The sequence below is a fragment of the Perna viridis genome, chromosome 8 (genome assembly GCF_037379345.1).
Source record: "Perna viridis isolate PV_CMFRI_1.1 ecotype Kerala chromosome 8, ASM3737934v1, whole genome shotgun sequence".
Taxonomy (NCBI): Eukaryota; Metazoa; Mollusca; class Bivalvia; order Mytilida; family Mytilidae; genus Perna; species Perna viridis.
In genome coordinates this window covers 33,098,108-33,119,412 of record NC_142452.1, presented here as the reverse complement: position 1 = coordinate 33,119,412, position 21,305 = coordinate 33,098,108, and the positions used below count along the sequence as shown (strand labels likewise).

The following is a 21,305-nucleotide window of genomic DNA, read 5'->3' as shown; positions in this document are numbered from 1 at the left end:
TCTGAATGAAAAGTCATCACGTTTGTCGTAAAGTTTGGTCAATAGTTTTCCTTTACCATCGATTTCTAAATGTAGGTCAAGATATGAGGCTGACTTCACACTATCTGTAGTATCCATTATCTCAAGTTCTTTTGGGTAGATGCGATGTATCAAATCCACGAAATTAGGATTGTTTAAAGATAATACGTCATCTATATAGCGGAAACAGATTAAAGGATTTAGCCAAACGATATTCTTTCTTTCGGATCAGATCAGCTATAAAGTCAGCTTAATAAAAGTGCAGAATTACGTCAGCAAGTAAAGGAGCACTATTTGTTCCCATTGGAATGCCGACCGTTTGTTGAAAACACGTCCACCACACTGGACAAATATGTTGTCGATTAAAAGTTCCAGCATTTTGCAAACATCTTCCGCTGTATATTGGAAGATGATTTGGAATTATTTCTTACAATGTATGAGGAATCTCTACCGAAAACTATATATTTGTATATAGGTGTAACATCTTCTTTGGAAAAACAACGTTGTATAATGTTTTTAAGTCGGGATTTTAACTGAGTATGGGGAATACAAGTATATAACGTTGAAAATCATAGGTTTTAATGCTATTATATTCAGATACTAGTCTTGAACTGATTGTCTCCAAAAGATCTTTCGAATTTTTCAGGATCCACATTGAATAAGTACCACTGCGGGAGAAACAAGTGTTTTGGTAGGACTGCAGACCCTCTTTGACTGTTGTGAGTATAGAAGTTAAAAGTTTTGAAAGAGGTTTGGTGGTACATTTTGCAGATCCAGCTATGAAACGTTGTTTGTATGGATTCTTGTGGAGTTTCGGAATCCAGTACATAGACGGTAAATCACAATCATCGTTCTTGGTAGAGAGATCAAAAAAGGATTGCACAGATTTTCCACAATCTCTTCTTTGGAGTGTGGTAGCAGTATAGGTCTTATCATTGCAATTATTTTCTATGTCTACCTCTGATAATAAACATTGGATGTAAAACGTTTTGCAGACAAAAACAATGTTGTTTTGGGCTTTGTCTACTGGTACGACAACATACTTGTCATGTATAATAGACAATGTTTTGGCTACATTGGGGTCTTTGAAAACTGGTGTAGCCTTGGTACTCATTGACCTACTTAAAACTTTCATTCGTTCCAAAATTAAAGATCTCACGGCCTTTAAACAATCTGACAGAGAATCAATGTCTTCTTGTTCTCGTTTTATCCATTTTCTTGCATAGTCCTCGACGGCATCCATAAGAACTTATAATTCCAATTTATGGAGCGTGGTTCACGGTACTTGGGACCTTTAGAAAGGATATTACGCAGAGATTTGTTTTCGATAATGGTTAAATCTTTCGTAACGATGTGACCAGAAGGACCATATTTGAATGGTGAGTATTTGCAAGAACAGTCGGGTGGCTTAGCCTTGAAGTCCTCAATCTCGAGGTTCTGCAATAGCCTTTTATAATTGAAAATTTTCGATGCAATGGGTGAAGTATAGGAAGATGAAATAATTGGTATGGATTTGTCTTTGAAATATGGGGGAACTTTGATGGTAACGTTTTTGTGATGGAGGATGTTAGACAAATTAATTACATCTATACCTTTGTTGACAAACGGTAGTGGAAGAAATGATCGTTTTTCTTCATCTTGACTTTTCACACAAACTGGTTTAAAGAGTCTGTGGAAACCAATATCCAAAATGATGGCAACAAGTCTGTATAATGATGAGGTGGGGTCAGAAACAGGAGTGTCAAGACTTGTTTTGTAAAGGGAGTGTAGTTGAGTGAGAGATATAGAATGATGTTTGGTTCTAATGTGATGAAGGAATTGAAATAGTATTATTTAAACACCTGCAATTTGATTGATTTATAGTTTGAATGATTGATTGATTGATGGATTTATAAGTAGCGAATATTTTACAATCTACGATGAAGTTGACTTACATCTGATATAAGTCCAATGGCTAGAAATGCAAAATGAATGCCGGAGTATGTCTTAATCGTCGTCGCTATTTTTGGTGCACACCACTATAAAACAAGAAAATCAAAGAATGATCTATGGACATTTCTGAAAAGAATGATTCACACTTGGTTTTCTTGTTGCATTCAAAATTCGTCGAGCTAGCTTGCGTGAATTTCAGTCTACTTGTTTATCGCGCTACTAGTTTTGATGTGTCATATTAAACATTTTATATATGATAAATAATCACTTGCTTTTGTTGATGTTAGTCGAAATTGGGATATTGTTCTAAAGTAAACTTTCAACTTTCTACGCTCACTTTCAATAATTGTCATCTTTATAGAGACTAAATAAGTCCTGGTATTATTTATGAAAATGCGAGTATAATCTCAAATTTTCACATAATGCATAATTTAGGGCTTGAAATATTTTTCTATCAATCTTTGCATGAAATTTAGATTATGCAAGTAATTACACGAAATACAAAAGAGTCCTTTCAAAGCAATTCTACGTTTTGCATTGATAGTATATATTAACTTACCACTTGGTTGTCTTGGTTTGTTGATATGCCATTTATTGTATTACTCTTGTAGTAATGTTCTGATAAAGAAGTTATACTTTCATGGACGTTGCTGCGGCAAAAGTGCTGCACATACCTGGTCCCGATGCCGCAACATTTGAACTAAATATGTATAAAGGATAACACGAAGATGAACATGAAGGTTGATAAAAAATTCATGCATAGCAAGAAAAGAATAAACTATTTTGTATTATTTATTTTTTGTTTTGTTTTGTTCGATTTATTATTTTTTTAACTGGGAGGGTAACTTACATATGCGCAATGAAATGACAGAGAAGGAGTTCAAATCCACCTGAATTGTCATCCAAATGCCAGGGTGACGATACCCGTTTGACTTGCATAATAAAATGTATACTAATTTTAAACATCTCATAATGATATCCTGTTGATTCGCTACGTGCATGACTAATATCAATAAAGAGAAATGATGTACTTGTTGTAGGATGATAATTTTTGAAAACTACATCATATTTGTCCGAGTATTCTAGAGCGCTAGACTTCATGCAAGCATTGTGCCACAGGCAATTTTCAGAGCAAAGAATCGGTTCGGATCCTCAAAGCATTGGTCCTCAAGTCTGAATATATATATCAGTTGTATATTTTAGAACCATTAACTATTGGTTTTATGCCAATGAGGAAGTGGTGTTATACTTACAAAGAGCATGACTTGGTTTGTTAACATAATAGATACATTATCTGTGCTGCTTGCCAACGTAACTAGGTCATTAAAAATGGATCTATTAAACTAAAATTTAAATGAAAACAAATGATTCATTATTCAATGTGTCATAAAGAAAATATTTAAGTTCCTAAAGAAATTGCTCCACAATAACGTTATAACTTCTAGAGTTGCATTTCCAAACATAGAAGATATTTTACTTTTCTGAAGGAAACGATTTTATGGTAGATTAGGATGAAACTTGTTTAACATGTAGGGAGTGTCTCCATTTGTATCTATGTCAATCCACTAATTTACAGTTGGCAATCTTATGTAAAAGGGATAATGTATGTACATAGGATAAAAATTCAATGTTATTAATTATGTATTGTTAAATAAATGTTTATTAGGGTATATGGTAACTCAATCATAATGAATAAAAAAGTATAAGAATACCAAAGCAGTGCATGTTAAGTAACAAACAAATAATGATACGTCAAATTTTGTAAAACATACCAGAACATTCGTAACACATAATAGAAAGCGTTTTAAGGGCTATTTTTTACTAGTTATTAAAGTTGTATACTAATTTCAGGGAAAATTACCCAACTTAGAATATTGTCTTTATGATGTATATATGTACTGCATTATTGATTCGGTTGATATATAAAAAAAAAAACAAGTATTATCTTCAAAAAAGAAAGATAGCTTTGTGAATACCCAAATCTGATTAAGACTGTGTGATCATTGTGCTATATTTCGTATTTCAATTATCTACTGGTTCAAGAAAAAACTATTTCCAATTATTCAATATATAAAAGGTTATTCAATATATAAAAGTGACTGAAATATTCCGGACTCCAATTCCCCCAACGGAGCCTTAAATTTCACGGTTATTATAACATTTGTCCAATGAAATTCGAGTTATAAGCAACAACGGTTAGGTTTTCATGGTTAAGCATCATGGATGTCGTGATGTCAAAATGAACTCAATACCGACTGCGTCGGAAAAATCCTTTAGCAGGATATTTTTGATTTCATCTTATCTTTACGATATTCTTCAATTGTACTTTACATTAGTCTTATCCCAGTACTAGTTGTTCATGTTTGGATAGTTGAGTATCAGTCTTTGTAAGAATCATGCAAATTCTGTATTATGTGACACACCCCAAAAAGGCTACACATTTTTATTTCTGTTATCATGTGGCTTTATAAGTCTTTATAATGAAAGATAAATCACATCGAAAACCTGATGGTTTTTACTGTATTTTAGTGTCATTTACAGAGTTATCTCCCTTAACTTTGAATTTTACACTTCATTCTTTATATTTTATATCTCTTATGAACACGGGTTCTATGAAAATCCACGTGTTATTTTATGTTTACTTGGGCATTTGAAATAAAATAACAAAAATAAAAATTTGAAGGCTTTTCAACCATGCCACATCTTGCATGATTCTTAGATGGAGTGCTACACAATGTTCTGGTTTTATTTCTAGGTATCACAGTATACGTTGTGTGTTAAAGTTTTAAGTAACGGTTGTAAAAGAATTAAAGAGAGCCACTCACTTTTTTTTATTGAGAAAATGTCTTTTAAATTAACGATTGAATAAAACATTAATTATAAAAGAAGAAAAAATTGATGATTTTTATGTTCACTGACGGGTTATTTACTGCAATATTTTTACTATTGCAAAATAAAAATACAAATGACTTTCATCTGCAATAATCATAGCTGGCATTATGAAATTTTAAATGTAACTTTATAAGACAGATTTGAAAAATGTAAAACATTAATTGCATTTTTGTGAAAAAGTTTTAAAAATCGCAATATAATTCCTGAATTCCCAGAATTTTTGTTTAACTTAATATTTTTCAATGAGTTAAAGATAATATTCTGAAAGAAAGTGAAAAGCTCAAATGTTTCAAAGATAAACTATTTAGTTACTTGCCTTCTCGAGCATTATAATCCAGACAGTCGATGCAATAAACTTTAAAATAGCCATGAGTAATGACCCGAAGAATGTCTGCAAAAATATCATACTAGACAAAGCGTATACAAATACGGTTAATTCTGTAATTGTAAAAAAAACAGGCAACAAGTTTACACAACATGAACACAGTGTAGTTACGATAAAAAGGGGTAAAATAACGTTTGTTTGACAGTGAAAGTATTTGAAATGATAATAACCATTTTTTTTTCATAAAAAGGTTGAATTCTTTGTTTGCTGACATTTATAGAATAGGTGCGTCTCTACTATATACACTCCATGCAACTGTTAATTAAAATTGTGACCGAACAAATTTACACTAATAGAAAAAAAAACGGACATGGTGCAACGTAACAAATGCGCTAGCGTATAACCTAAATACAAAATAGTAAAAACTTTCAAAAACCAATAATTCTTCCACAAGTACAAACACATCTTTAAGTAAGGTCTGAATTGCCCCGACAACAAAAGTAATAAAATCCACAGTAACAGAACAATAAGAATTCAAATCAAACTAAAAAGTAATATAACGACCCAAAGACAAGTTAATGACCAACATCTCTTTATTGTGGACAGGGGCATGGAATCAGTGGTTGGAGTTAAAGTGGTTTTATAAGGCTTTAATTATCCCCTTTTTGTAAGGCCAAAATGAATTGAAACAACAAACATACACACAAGAACATTCACTCAATAATACATCCAAGGAGCACATGCAACAAAGAACATAAAATAACACGTACAAAGAAACAACAGTAAATGAGCAACACGGACTGTCCTAAAAACTGGCAGCATGGACCAGGTGCCCCAGTAGGTTAGGCGTCCTCTACATTTCTAGAAACGCCCGCCAAATTGCTCATAAAAGTCAAATTCAGAGTAAACTATGACACGGAGAAAAATTCGTTTCTCAAAGTGCAGATGGATACACCGAAACTATCCACGAGTTCACGATGACGACCATAAAACACCTATTGTGATGACCTCAATCTTTTGGCAACATAACCCTGTTCCATAAGTCGTTTTGTGAGAAGTCTAGTGCGGTACAAAAAGTCTGCAAAGTTACGGCAAACTCTGGCCGTTTTAGTTGTGATATGAAAACTTCATACCCAGGTGCTGAATGGATGTTGCCATAGATTAAATAAAAGTTGACAAAATGGAATGAAAAGTCATCGTGTTTGCCGTATAGTTTGGTTAGTTTTCTTTTTCCATACACCTATAAGCGTTGGTCAAGATATGAGACTGACTTCACAGAATATGTAGTATCTCACGTTCTAATGGGTAGATGCGATGAGTAAAATCCTCAAAAATAGGATCATTTAACGATAATACGTCATCCATAGCTTAAACTGAGATCAAAGGGTGTTCTGGCTATACGATGAGCTTTGTTTTGGAGCTGATCAGCTATCAAGTCAACCTCAAAAGAGTAAAGGAATAGGTCAGCAATTAGAGGAGCACAATATGTTCCCATCACAATACCGACCGTTTGTTGAAAAATGCGTCCTCTACACTAGACAAATATGTCGTCGATAAAAAATTCCATCATTTTGAAAAACAATGGTAGATATTTGGAAGATAATTTGGAATCGGTTTTTTCACAAAGTATGAGGAATATCTTCCAAGTACTATGTTTATTTATGTAGGTGTACCGTCTATTAATATCATCATTACAGGTAGAAAAGAGACATTTTGTTTTTAAGATTTAATTATGTGTGTACTCACAGACGTATGACAAATTGTCGACGTTCTTCTTGAACCAATGATTCCGACAATGGCATTGACAATGGTAAGGCAACCGATAGCAAGGACGCTACAGCAAAAACCAGTTAATGAGTCGTGGAGATTGTAATTATATGCGTGTACTTTTTCGAAGAACGATACGAGTTCTGACTTGTAGAGTAGTCCACTGGCAAGTAGCCAAAGGCTGGTGATTACCAAAGCAGTCCCTGAAATCTAATTCATTGTATTTCTATTACAACGAACATATTAAACGTTGCACATACCTGCTCACATACACTCTCTTTTTTTTTCTTACGAATCCTTACGTATAATCGATTCGTTGTAAATAGCAAACATTCATACTTTACTCGCTGCCATTCGTAAATAACTCGTTGACAATCGCAGGCATCAGCGTCGACATGTAAAAACATTTAAAATGGGTGTCTACGGATCATTATTGGTTTTTCATGTTTCGTCCGAAACGGGGTCGCAAAAAAATCTTAAGAATTCGTAAGGTGTCGATAACCGGAAGTAACAACTCGTTAAGCATTTGCAAGAAATCGTGAACTGTTTGGTTGTTTGTCATTTATACGATATTTATACGATTCGTTTACGAATGACTGCGATTGTTTATCAATCGTTTTGCCATGGATTTACACATCAAGGCGAATTTGCACGAGTACTTACGGATTATATGCGATCATTTTATGGGGGGGGGGGGGCAGGGGTGTTTTTGTTTTGTGTGCTTGTGTGTGTGTGTGTTATTAAATGAGACAAGTGTACTACAACTTTAAATTTACCACTGATATAACTTTGATGATTAATGATGTCATCTGGACGGGATTGCTGAAAATATGCAACATAGTTTCAAAATTGAATAAACATGCAAACTATGTGTATATATATATATATATATATAAGCATATCGTTGAAAGGTTTTAAACATAGTTATCTACCAAAGAAATGCCGTCCACTTATTATCAAGGATCATAAAAATTATATATTAAGTACTAGTCTGCATGAAATTCAGACACTGCCAGTGGCAAAGTGATTCATGGTGTAAGAAACAAAACCAAAGAAAGGATGCTTTTTTAGTCTATATATGCTATACTTTCACAAAATGATAATCATTTCTGCATATAGATCTGCACTTTTAAGAAAATCCTACATTCATCTCCCACTAAAATCAACCAAATCAAACCAAATCAAGAATGATAACTCTTGCAAAGTACCAATATCATGTAAAATCTATCCAATATTTATCTCAAAGTGCAACAACCAAATGATAAGATAGACTGGTTATGTGACCAGTAACTGCTTTTGAATAAGAAATAAAACAGAATTCGTTCGGTTTTTGACATGCCTGAATAACCTTCTGTCTGATTTTTAGAAAGACTGCTACTTAATGCAATAAAAAATATGTTTTCAAAACTCAATTAATGTTATCGGGTTAACGATAAAACGTGTTTAATGAAAGTTCAATTAATGTTACACTGATGCCGGAGTTTTGTCCGGTTTTTGACAAGCCTTTATGATGTCATTCACCTGTTCCGTCATTGTCAGCGTTCATGAATTGCAAACATTTCTCAAAAAATAAAATGCATGCAATTCAACATTTGCAAACCGAGAGAATTAAGGAGAACGTGCAATGTCGTCTGATCCCTCAACTTGAACCAGTCTACGTCGATTCAAGCTCGAGCTGGAAAAAAGGCCTATTTTGTGGATTCTTTGTCAGGTCTGTTTATGAATCTCCGTAGGTTAACTGCTTCACTCTTCAAATTGAGAGTTTTATATTGTTTTTGTTTTTCTTCATATGTAATACGCTTTTTCAGTTCAGGAAAATAAATCATTTTGACTTGTAGTCGCTTTGTATGTAACTATATTCATAGTTAAATTACCTTTAACATTTGTAATAATACTATTGTGTAGGTAAACTAAGAAACGTAGGTTTTGTCTCCGTCAAGGTCAGTGCACAGGGGTGTTTCTATATTAAATGGGTATGTAAACTACGCAAACGAATTATCTATATATATGACAAGCTGGCGTTAGTCTTAAAAGCAACGATTGGGATGTCTATTATCGTACATACATGTATGTGGCATTTACGGCTTTATTGCATTACTGAAATGTGACTTATGGGCCCGCATCAGTCCCCTTTCAGGAGGCACTATGTATTATGAATAAAGCTGTCAAATAGAAAAATCTTGTTTTCCCCCAAGAGCCTTCATGAAGAAATATGTATATATTAATCCATAGAAGTACACATATACAATGTTTTGCTAAATGTTGGGAGTTAGTCGCAAGAGGCGGTACGGCAAAGTAAAAGCAAGAAAACATTGATTAGATCAAGGAGCTTGGTATTGACAAACCTAGAAATAGGAACACAGTGACTGCAAAATCAGAAATTGAAATTACCCTGACACTTAAGGGAAATATATATAACTGTAACAAACTTCAGTTAATTGTCGTTTACAATTTTTCCATACAGGACTATTTAAACTATCCTAGCTTTAAATACCACTAACACCGGTAAATCGAATCAAGTAGACCTTTTGTGAAATCACGAGATTGTACACGTATAGAAATTTAACAGGTGAGTTTTATATCAGTCGGCACATGGTCATTGAGTGAAGCATTGAGTTTGGTAAAGTAGCAGTGGGGAATTATAATTGTCAATTCAGGACATGGATATCCCTAGGCTAATGTTTACAATACTCAGGTAAGTTAATAATTAATTTTATATGGTAAATTATAGTCTATTTTGCTGTCGAGATGATATTTCTTGCTCGCGGTCCAGAATGTACGAGAAATTGTCATATTATGCAAAGGTATAGATGTTGTAAGTAATTTTTGGGTTCAATGTCTATTTACAGGGGTTTTTAGACCCGGTTTTGGTGTGCGTCTTGCACATAGCTAGAAGCGTCGACCTGTCGGTGATAAAATGGTTATCAACCTGATGTTCCCGAGATGGTGTAATAACGCCTAGAGTCGGTGAAGTAATGTCGGTGATTAAAAAAAAAACTGTTGGAAAGCTAGGAATTTATTATTTTTGGAGCACAAAGTCCGTTATATTAATTTGTAAAGTAACCGAGAAGTCCGTGCTAGATATGTTCGTTTAACCAGTCATGGCTTACTGAATACAGCATTATAGTGAAATATATATCATCTGGTGTTCTCTTCATCAATATAGAAATCTACAAAAAATGTGTGAAATTAGTCTATATTTCGTCCAGTTATAATTATAACAAAAGTCCAAGGGAAACAACCCATTTCATTCGTTAATTTTACAGTACATGCAACGTTCGACCTTACCGGGAGGTGTGCAGAAAAAATGGTGGTGTGTTGAGACTGTGAATCATTTAGTTTATGTGTTTATTTCATTCCATTATATTTAGTTCTGTCTTGTGCGTGTATATTCAGTTACATTTATGTTTATTCATTTCATGATGTCATTTATCTTGAATTTACTTTAGTTTGTTTTGTTTATTAAATTTATGGTTTACATTTTTTTGTTTTATATGACATTGGCCACTTGACAATCCAAAGAACTTACTTCTTTACAATAACCAATACCCCGTCACAAGGGTTTCCAACACATGGTTAGTTTCTTAAGTAACCAGTTTATATTTAGGAGAGAAGACACTACGAAAGCGGACAGAAATATTCCGAATGCTTTAAATTACAATTATTTACAATCAGTTGCATCACATCAGGCTAAGTATTAAATCATCTACTTTAAACGTGACGCCCATGTAACATGACAGTTTAATTTCTACAACTTTTTGAGAGAAATTTTGGAGTTATTTCCCTTTGGCCAGATCAAAAGCAGAAATGTGGGTAAAGATAAATTTTTGCAGTATTTTTATTTTTCGACTAAAAGGTTAAAGTTATTATTTTTATTATTTCACAAGAATTTTTGATTATTCATATTTTTCATAAATTAATAAATTCCGTTTTTTTTAATCAAGTTTGAAAAATACAGGTACATGTACGAGTCAGCACACTCATCAGTGTTTATTTTCGGTGGACATTTTCAAAGTCAATTTTGCAAAGGCCAGCCCAAATTTAGTCATGTTTTGGTAGACAATTATCTGTAAAGTCAAGGAAAACTATTCCTAAATAGTGAGTGTTACATTATTTACTTGTTTTATATGAATTTTACGCTGTTAACAGGTATGGCAGTATATGTAAGCTCGGGAGAGAAACGTGTTCATGTGCACATGTATGCTAGACGTATGGAGATTTGAGAATCATGGACAAATGAATCTGTACCATGTTTTCTCATGAATCAGAAGACAACATTTTATGCAAAGTTTCTGTGGAATATTATCAATGAGACATTTATTCAGTTAAAATATGAATACAAGCCATGTTGTACTTATACTCAGCGTCATATAAATAAGATACTGTTAAAATTTGAATAAAAATATTTTCTACGACTTTATTGACACCTACCTCGTTTAAATTGTCTTAAATGGCTTGCTCATTCGTTTAGCCAAACGACTTCTCCCTAAACATTGAATCGTTAAATTCCGGTGAGATTTTAATTCTCGGTCCCAATATTTACATTGTCAAAAGTCGGCCATGTTTACAGTGATCGGGTTGCGAGGAGATGTTGTTTACGTTTAAATGGTTTGTCCAAAAGCCAAAGAACCCAGAATGCATTTCGGTGCTAATTCGGATATCTCGGATTTATTCTACGCGAACATCGTACAACACTGAGAAGTTGATCAAGCAGACGATTGTCACCGGAGTTCGACGGGAACTTATGAACTTCGTTTGTAAACAAATCCTCCCGTAGAAATCAACATGGCGGATATTAGTATAGGATTTTCCCGTAAGGATTTGTTACGCACGATTTCAGCCAATAAACGACTCGTTGGAACTATCACGTCATGCATATATGCGAACTATCTTCAGATTAAATAAAAGAGACAACTCTAGCGGTAAGTCCCGACAGTTTAAAAAATAGATCTTCAAATCGAAAATGTGCTGTATGTGACGTCGAGTATAGTTTAGAGCGTGAGTATGTAGCACGAAATTATCACCTGAAACCTGATTTTTGTTGTATTTCATCTTAACGTGCTGATAATAAATGGGCTACTCCTTTTATCCAGGGCTATTGATTAGTTTGTCGAGTAGTTACAAGGTCTCACTAACCACTTTTAACGTTTCCATTACTTTACATGTTAAACAAGTAATTTTCAATGTTTCACTGTGAATTCCTAGGACAAATGACAACTTAAAGTTGCATACCATTGCAAAGCTCGGAAACTAAGGCTTTCAAAATCATTTATATATTCTAATGGTACTATGACCGTAGAAATTCTTCACAATATTGACTTGAATAAAAAATACTGAAAATGAACATGTTCTGCTAACTGACAGCATGGAGGCAAATTACTCACACATGTAAACAATATTTATACACATTTGTAGAAAATTACAAATATGATTTTAAAGTACACATTCTCAGCTTTATTTTGACTATTTTAGTTCAGAGTACACACAAATAATGCACTTACAATCCATATTTCTAGGTTCAGTGTGTTTTTTTGGTACTACATAGGAGAGTGGCCATTTGACCCGGAAGTGGTTAGTGAGACCCAAGGCTAGATAGTCTATTGTTATTCTTGTATGGTCTAATCCTCTTTATGTAGATACAAATTTTGACATAAGATGTAAGAAGTTGAGAAACATAATTACTGCATGATGCGTGAAGAATATTATTAACGGTTTCGCATCTTTAAATTATAATTGTACACACATTTTACGAGACTGTTTATGGAGGTTATCTTATATGTACATGTATGAAGGAGAGGTGCGTAATGGAATTTAATAAATTCGATATTACTTCGAGATTCAAACAGACTTATGTTTATCTTAGTTCTGTCATCACTTAATTACTATTATAAAGTTCCTTTTATCAATCTTTTTTTCGAACACGACAGTCACTTTCAGCGAGATACTATCCAGAAGAAATGGAAATACAGACATATAGTGGAGAAAACTCGAAAAAACGAGTAAACTCAGTTGTTAATTAATATCATAAATTAAAGCAGTATGAAAACTATGAATAATGTAAGGTGGGTTTAAATAAGGCTTTATCTGTTATCAGAGCGGCCGGTACACGACTGGTACCAGTCGGAATTTTTCGTCCTCTGTTAGGAGGGTGACTTATTTACATCTGGCCTAACGTATGTGAGGATAGGGCTCCCTGTTCACGAGTCACAATGTACCAGCGAAACGCCTACCAGTTTACTTCTCGACAATTTGTACCGTCTTGTCAGATATCATCTTTCTGCTTTCCGCAACTGTTTTGCCAACAGATTTCACATTTTATTTAATCTTTTATTAGCCTCAGTTAATCGTCTCAATTTCTCTAGGAGTGACGTAATCACCTTGATGAAAATGACGTCATAGTATCTTTTAAATAATGAAACACGACAATTAAAAAAAATAATTTTACCTTCTCATTTTGTTCCAGATCATAGAAAATACACCATGTCCACAAGTACAAAGAATGAAGGATTTATTTTGTGAAACCTTCACGTTGTTATTGGTTTTGATATTTCTCTTTATAATTGTGTAGTCTGCAGCAAGTATACTACAAATCTAAAAAAAAATAAAAATCCTAAGCCACTAAATAATATACACAGTATTTATTTATTTTTATTTATTTATTTTTTTTGTTCTGCTGATTTTAAATCTGTTTTGATTAGTTGTAACTCATTGTATTTCTAGTTATGAATTTATGGTGTCATTTTGGTAGCTGGGTGATAAGTCTTTTTGAATGAACAACATAGTGTTTGAACGAGTCATTTTCATATAGAAAAACAGAAGGCTTTAATCTTTATAATCAGCTACCAGTCCAATGCATACCACTTTTACCTACCTGACAACCAATACAGATAATAAAAACAGATATGTATACTAAGGCATACAGGTTTAGGCTGGATTCGTATCTATCCTGACACCCTATTGCTCCCGCACATTCAGTCTCCGTCCCTGACGAGCCACAACAACTAACCTGCATTATAAAATATGAAAGAGAAAGTAGCACATGTTAAAGTTATAATTAACAGGTATGAAGAATACACATATGTAGGCCTAAATGTTAAACTCAAGTTTTTTACACAAAAAGACAAATGCCCGTACAGCATCTTGGAACAGCATCTGACGTTCGAAACTTACTATAGACAGACCTCTTGGAAAATGTAATGTTGGAAAAAAGGGATTTTTTTACCCGATGTTTCTTTCTCTATTGTAAAACTACATTTGATTTGAATTATGTCCAAGAATTTTGAATGCGCCCCGGTCCAACATCTTAAAACGCGAGTGCGTTAAAACACATAGAAGTTTAGAAAATATTATACTTGTAAATTAAAATGTATATTTATAAATGACCAAAATATGCAGGCATTCAGAAATATAAGTACTTGTATGTTTGAATATTGTCACTTTTTAATGAACTACTGATACCTTTTTTTCTCTTATTCTCGGGTGAAGTAAGGAATGATAGTTTCGTACTTGTTTCTCTTGGTGTAAGCAGTACCATTGAAAATATGTTATAAATTATACTTCCGCGATGTAGGGCTTGGGTAGAACGAAAGAATTTCTCTATATCAAGCATGCTCCGCGCATACTCATCGACTGTCATACGCTTAGAGATATGATCTGAAATGAGTACGTTACATGTTGTATTTAATATTTACATTTGAGTATAAGTTCTGCCACTTTACTTTGTAACCATTTAGGAGGGTATTACTCGACTGGTATCTATTTCTGTACTCCGAAAAACAAGCCTCCAAGCGGTGTTTTACCTAAAATTATAAGTTACAAGGAAGCACTTAGTAGTATTTGCTTATAAATCACACAGTTAATTCCGTAAAAGACATACAAACCTCTTTACCTCTGAAACATTTATAACGATGTAATTCCTATTATGACAAGAAGAAGATACAGTCCAACTCTGTTATTTTTATGTTTATTCCTGACAAGTCAGATAGTGAATGTACACCTAACTATGTCATGTTATATAAGTAATTTTAACTCTTCTTTTCGTAGTTCTTACAATGCAATATGCTTTTCTAGATTTTACATGTCGGGGGCGTAGCTAGGCCTGTTTTATTTGTACGCAAAATTACGGCGAGGGGTCTTGGGGGGGGGGTCGCTCAAGGCCCCAGTGAGTCATTGCATAAAACCTTTATTTCATCTTTAAAATGTGTGTTTTTATTTTTGTTACCTTTTCCGAAAGTACGCAACGGCATATTTGCGTATAGGCAGCTACGCCCCTGCATGTATTGATATTCTTGTGTTTTAGCTCAGGTTTATCGTGTTACATGATTATATAATACAGAACAAAATCAAAATTTAATGTTTTTCTTTGATTTTTGCTCTAGTTACAACCTTAAATACACGTATCTTTCTCCAGATTACATGTATATTCATATTCCTTTATTTCTACTTCCGGTTTCTCACGTGACAGAATAAAATAATACAGACAAATCAAATCCTGCTTTCATTAACAGTTTTCGTATGCAATATGAAATGCATGTGATGTTCAAAATGATTGTATTCTTTTTTTCAACACATGCTCATCGTTAAAAAGCGTCTTTATAATGTTTAATGAGTTCAAGACGGAGAGAGAGTTGTCTAAACATTGATTGAAAGAAAAAATACTCACAAAATGATGCAGAATGGACCACAGGACAATCAACACAATATACACCAGTACTGATACCATACACAAGCACATGTACTGAAAAGATATCAAGATTCAAATCTTCCAACTTAATCACAGAGGCGGAACCTATGTATGCCCCTTCCCCTAATATTAGTGGAGGGAATAATGCTTTTGATTTTATTAGCAGCCCCCTTTTTTAACTTGAAATCTTGGATCCGCCCTTGAAACTTTTTTTTCTCTGCAACACTTTGAAAATGCTGATGATTCAAATAAAGAAGGTACGGGCCGATTAAAAAAAACTATCATAAGAACTGATCGATATTGTTTATACAATGTTAAATGTTTTACCTCAGCAAGTGCTAGATACTAAATAACATCAAATGACAACATTATACAAAATAGGTCAAATGCAGAAAAAATATTTGTATGAGGCTCAGAAACTAAAATTTAGAGCATGTTCACAAAATTGTGTATTTCATCAAGTTATCATGTACGAACGTCTATGGATATATGATATAATATGGGGTAGGCATTGCCTAAATCAGCGAGCACCGTAAGCTTTACCATACATGTACCGTCTGTGCGAGACTCGTAAAAAATAAAGGACATTACAAAGAGGGGGCGACCCGGTTGAAAATGTTTGCTTTGCAAGTGCAATATTTTCATTTATATTTAAGCAGCAAGCAAAATCGGTATTTCTATTTGAAAGTCTGTCTTTTTAATTAAAGGGGGGTTTCAATAAATGAATAACTTGAACAATTTCCCCCTTTCCCCTCGCTCTCAAAATGGTCAATAACTTTTAGCACCTTGCAATACTTTACATTTTTTATCCCTTAAGGGCATCTCCATTTCAGTTATGGCATGTCTGATCAATCTGTACATGTACAGATACCGGAAATATTACAGTTTTCCACGGATGGTGGGAATATTTTACACATATCATGTGACGTAAACAAAATTCAGACGATAGCTGCAAATATTTCAAACAAAAAACTAATTGCCTTTCTTATCTTAGAAAAGCTATGCTTCGATTTTGATAATATAATCGGAGTTATATTTTTTCTAGTTAAATTCTTTACAACAACAACAGTGTAACAGCGGAGATACACGTACGTACATCCACGTGTTTCCCTAAGTTTTTAAAAACATAACATTCACTTCTTTAAATAAGTAAAACAAATTAGAAAAAGACTTGAAAACTCAGATAAGATGAATTTATTTTTACTGAAACGTAATCTTAACCTATATTTTTTTATTTGTTTGATTGAAGGAAATGATGAATTTTCTCCGTAAGGACAGTCACTTTTTGTTACTTCCGGGACATGACTTCTTTTCGTTAGTATATTGGGGAACCTTAGGGGAAAAAGTACACGTAATAACCGTAGAGCTGACACCGCTTCGCGGCGCTCGCTATAACTCACTGCAATTAGAACTGCATTCTTCTTTCCTACACTGGCCACGACACCGATGACTCCCGTGATGAACTCACTTCCAAACACAACTGCTGTACTAAATACCAATGTCTGGATATATGATCCGAACGGCATGCCATACATTTCAATGCTGTTAAGGGCAGGTAATGCAGAGTCGTCGATGATTCTATTACCGCCTCCATATTTGATGTAGAAAGCTAACCCGATGCAGGCAATGCCAACTAACTACAATGGAATATACTGTTGAAATATCGAAAAAAAGGATTTCAGAATAATTTTAAGAAAAAATATGCATTTAAAAAAATTCTAAACCATTGTATTAGCCATTATATTTTTGATCGTATCTATTTCAATCGCACTAACAACCTCGCAAGATTATTTAAACTTTGCAAGATAACATTTAAACAAATTTCGTATCATCATGATTATGTTTTATGTTAAGACAACTTTTAATCGATTCAGAACGTGTGAAAACTGGATTTCAAAAACATTCTACGTGAATGAACCATTCCGGATTCTTATAAATGATATAATTCGACAGAATTATTACGTGTATATCAAATTATGAGTTTTTAGCTAATAAATGGAATCAACGTAAATTATATTACATATACTTTAAGTGAAATGCAGACTTTAAATGCAGATTGTAAATGCAGAATCGATACTCGATTATTGATTTATCGGCGTATTGACGAAGACTACATTAAACGTTTGGAAACGGGCCACCAACAAAACTATTTCCTTTGTACCTTTGTAGGATGTTCAGAACACATTTCTGAATTTGACAAAGCATGTTTATACACTGATATCAGGGGCGGATCCATGATTTTAGATGGGGGAGGGGGCGCACAGTTAAAATTTCGCCGAGCGTAGGTTAAATTTTTAAAATATTCTTTTAGAGTGAGTGCAATGTAGATATCTTTTGTGGTAAAATTAAAGTTATATTAGCGATATTAAAGTTTCAACCTAAAACCGCCTAAATCTACCCCTGACAACCCATGCTTTGCAAATTTTAAGGGGGAGGCACTCCCCCGCCTGAATCCGCAACTGGATATATCAATGCGTCTAGATATACATGTTATAGGTACTGACGTAGCGTACGGTGTTGGTGTCATTTTTGGTAACGTCGAAATCGGCAAAATTTTGTATTGCGACGTACATCGTTCTATAATTGTTACATGTAAAAAGAAGTGTGCTTAATTAATTTTTTACCTAAAATAACACACACGACATGTTTTATTATTTAATTATCCGATTCGATATTAATTTTTTTGTACGTTTTGGTCAATTGAAATGATCAGATTACATACTGATATGGTAAATAGTTTGACATCAACCATTTAAAAATGATTTAAAGGAAATTTATCCTATAAGAAAAATGTTAGGAATTATGCAATCAAATTTCGTGATGCTGAGAAAAAGTAAAACACCCTCACTAAAACAGAAAGCTAACAAACCTACAAGCAAAAAAGTCAGTAGTCCCCCCCCCGGAAATCAAATTGTAAAAGTGTATAAAATGAATCTTTCCTATTAGGTTTTATGTCTATAATGTAGATGTATGTTGATATTTCCGATTACATGTACTCGTTTCGGAATTTTATATTTTATAAAGTCTGTTGTTAAACATAAAACATTGATCAACATTACGAGAAAACAAAACCTTGGCAAAACTCCCTCTTTGAGAACATTTGAGAGCAAAATCTCCCGTTTTTATTATACGCCGAAAAAAGCTATTGAAAAAAGTTTTTGATAAAGACTGGGTAGCACACAACATGTAAAAAACGTCGGGAAAAAAGAGAACGTGACGTCACAACATACGTGCCTATTTATCTACTATTAGACAATAAAACTCATTATTTTTTAGCATAAACATGATATTCTGAATATTTATACAGTCCTTTAAGCATGAATATACTATATACTTTGGTAAAAATACTATTCGTTGTTAAATTTTACAACCGTAAGGAAGAAAGTAGCCAATGGCCAACGTCGAAAAAATTAAGATTTGTGACATAATTGACATTCGGACAAAAAGGCTTTTAACAAAAAGACTGATTGAACATTTTATATATAATTGCATTGGGGCTATGTAATAAAATGTCAATATAGTTAATAAAAGTCCCGATTGAAAAAAAAGCTGTTCGCATAACTTTAAAAAAAAAAGTCTTCGAATCGGTTTCTTTGCATTTTTACAATGTCCACATCAAAGGGGAGATATTTGTGATATTGTAATACGCTTTTATCATTACGTCATGAAGAATATGACATCGTCTGCAGCACAAACTGCTCTTTCCAAAAAAGTTTTTTTTATCAAAATACGCCAAGAAACAACTAAGATATATTCTTGAAATGGGAAGCAAGCATTTCTTAATGTTACCTGTCCACATATGAAAATGGACGTTCTTGTGATCGAATAATGCTTTCCCTCCACAATTAACGGCATCTTTCAAAGATTTATGATTGTAATACTAAAACAACAACCATTTTCGAACATTTTAATATCTATATTGCCTTTGATAACTCAAAATTCTAATAGCAATATTTCGGTTTTCTTAACCAGCCCCGGTTCAATCGAATGTGACACCAACAACGTACGCAACGTCTACTACACTAGAAAAGTCGTTAGTTAACCACATTGCATGAATTTTTTTTTCAAACTGTTAGAATCAGAGTTAATTCTAATTTGTAATTTCTTAATGTCTTATTTCCACTTTGTTCATATTTTCCGTCTAATACCTTTAAAATTGACTTCATATACCTGCCGAAAATACGTTCGCCTACATGTTGAACAATGACTTCAAAACGTAATTGTAGTAAGTGCCATTTTTTTCCGTATTTCATTTTCTTCTTTTTTTTTCTTTATAATTAGCTTACAATTAACAGAAGGACACATTCCAACCCATTTAGCTCTATTCACATCACCACTAGCAGTGGCTTGAACCCGGAACCCCTTACACTGCATTTTTACCCCGTACCAATAAATAGTTTATAAATCTTCTGAATACCGCTATTTTATTATGTATCACGTGTTCTGCTGTTTAAATTGAAGAAATCCGTAAAAGTGGTAATATTTTCATTTCATTAGCTGTCTGACTTATTTGTTCATTTGACCCTTCAAACGACATCAAGATTTTAATCAGCCTGATACTTCTCAAAGTTCTGTAAATCGTTCATTGTTATATTTATGAAAGACATGTGAATGAATTATCAATTAAAATATTTGTTTCGAAAATAACCTTCTATTTTTGTAACAAAGAGTGGTCACATGCCACTTCAAATGGTTTCTTCCGTGTCCACGGGGTTTCGGATAAGGTGTGAGCCAGTTGTGTTGAGGATCGTTCAGGGTATGAAGACTCTTGAAGTGTGAAGGTGACAGGACGGCCTACCTGCATTGAAATGGTGGAAAATTTAGATAGCCAGTGAATTAACTTGGCTAAAGTTTAGAAGTTCTTTAGCCGAATCGGTACGCCTTAAGCCTGTTACCAAGCGATAAAGGTCTCGATCCTCGGTGGAGGAAGGGGTGCAATTTTGTGAGTAAAAGCACTCTCGCCCATTACACTACATTTTGTCTGTTAAAGTTAGTTTCTAGCTTGTTAATTTTGATTTTACATTTTGGGGTGATTGTTGCAACTATAGAAATATGTATGCATGTTCAGACTAGTTTTTGTAAGTATTCTGGTCAGCATAGATTTGTTAAGCTGTGTTTTCTACTCATATCATATATGTTTTTACTTCCGAATCTTGGTTTCTTTGATTATTCTTTTTTACATGTACATAATACTTAAAACTTACCCTTACTAACACAGAGAACAGTAAAAATATCGTCACAGAGATGGAAAGCTTTTCCGGAAATAAACGATCCAAAAAATTCCTCTTGCTCGACATTCTTCGTGTTTTGTAGTGCACTTCAATAGACAGCTTTCACATGTTGAAAAGTCAATATATTATCGAAGTATTTGCACATGCACACTTCTAAACGTTGATTTCTCTCGGTTGGTCATAGTAAATATATTATCTACTTCCTGTTCTATTTCAGTCATAAGTCTTTTGTTCATTGTGGTAATTTTATTCAATAAGTAATCAAATGTCCATATCAATTGATAACCTGTAAGGTTCCTCCTATAGCAACGCAAGAAAATCCCTTTAAATTAATGTTTACAAAATGTCAACTTGATAGATATATTACATTTTAAATGCTATGCGTGTGTTGATTTTTATTACTAGTTAATTGTTGTCTCATTCAAAATGCATAGGTTTTACGATATACTAATTGGTT

General features: G+C 33.5%; 1 protein-coding gene and 1 long non-coding RNA gene across 3 annotated transcripts in view; one reads left to right on the top strand and one right to left on the bottom strand.

The window, feature by feature from the left end:
* Positions 1-21,127, bottom strand: part of LOC148610295 (uncharacterized) — a 48,167-nt gene extending 27,040 nt beyond the window's left edge. The window contains exons 1-13 of one of the 2 annotated variants that reach the window (XM_088542638.1): positions 20,822-21,115; positions 20,266-20,415; positions 17,018-17,254; positions 15,597-15,671; positions 14,626-14,733; positions 13,806-13,940; positions 13,380-13,525; positions 7,711-7,756; positions 6,914-7,144; positions 5,159-5,233; positions 3,204-3,293; positions 2,510-2,650; positions 1,953-2,036 (exon numbers count right to left, since the gene is read on the bottom strand). In XM_088542638.1, coding sequence (XP_088398764.1) covers positions 1,953-2,036; positions 2,510-2,650; positions 3,204-3,293; positions 5,159-5,233; positions 6,914-7,144; positions 7,711-7,756; positions 13,380-13,525; positions 13,806-13,940; positions 14,626-14,733; positions 15,597-15,671; positions 17,018-17,152 — 1,266 coding nt within the window. In that variant the 5' untranslated portion in view covers positions 17,153-17,254; positions 20,266-20,415; positions 20,822-21,115. Of the gene's footprint in view, positions 1-1,952; positions 2,037-2,509; positions 2,651-3,203; positions 3,294-5,158; positions 5,234-6,913; positions 7,145-7,710; positions 7,757-13,379; positions 13,526-13,805; positions 13,941-14,625; positions 14,734-15,596; positions 15,672-17,017; positions 17,255-20,265; positions 20,416-20,821 lie in introns of both variants that reach the window. The other variant, XM_088542637.1, reaches the window with a different exon arrangement.
* On the top strand, positions 9,174-10,070 carry LOC148610296 (uncharacterized). The gene is made up of 2 exons (XR_015914791.1): positions 9,174-9,629; positions 9,784-10,070. It is a non-coding gene; the product is annotated as an uncharacterized LOC148610296 (long non-coding RNA).
* Positions 21,128-21,305: the final 178 nt, after the last annotated feature.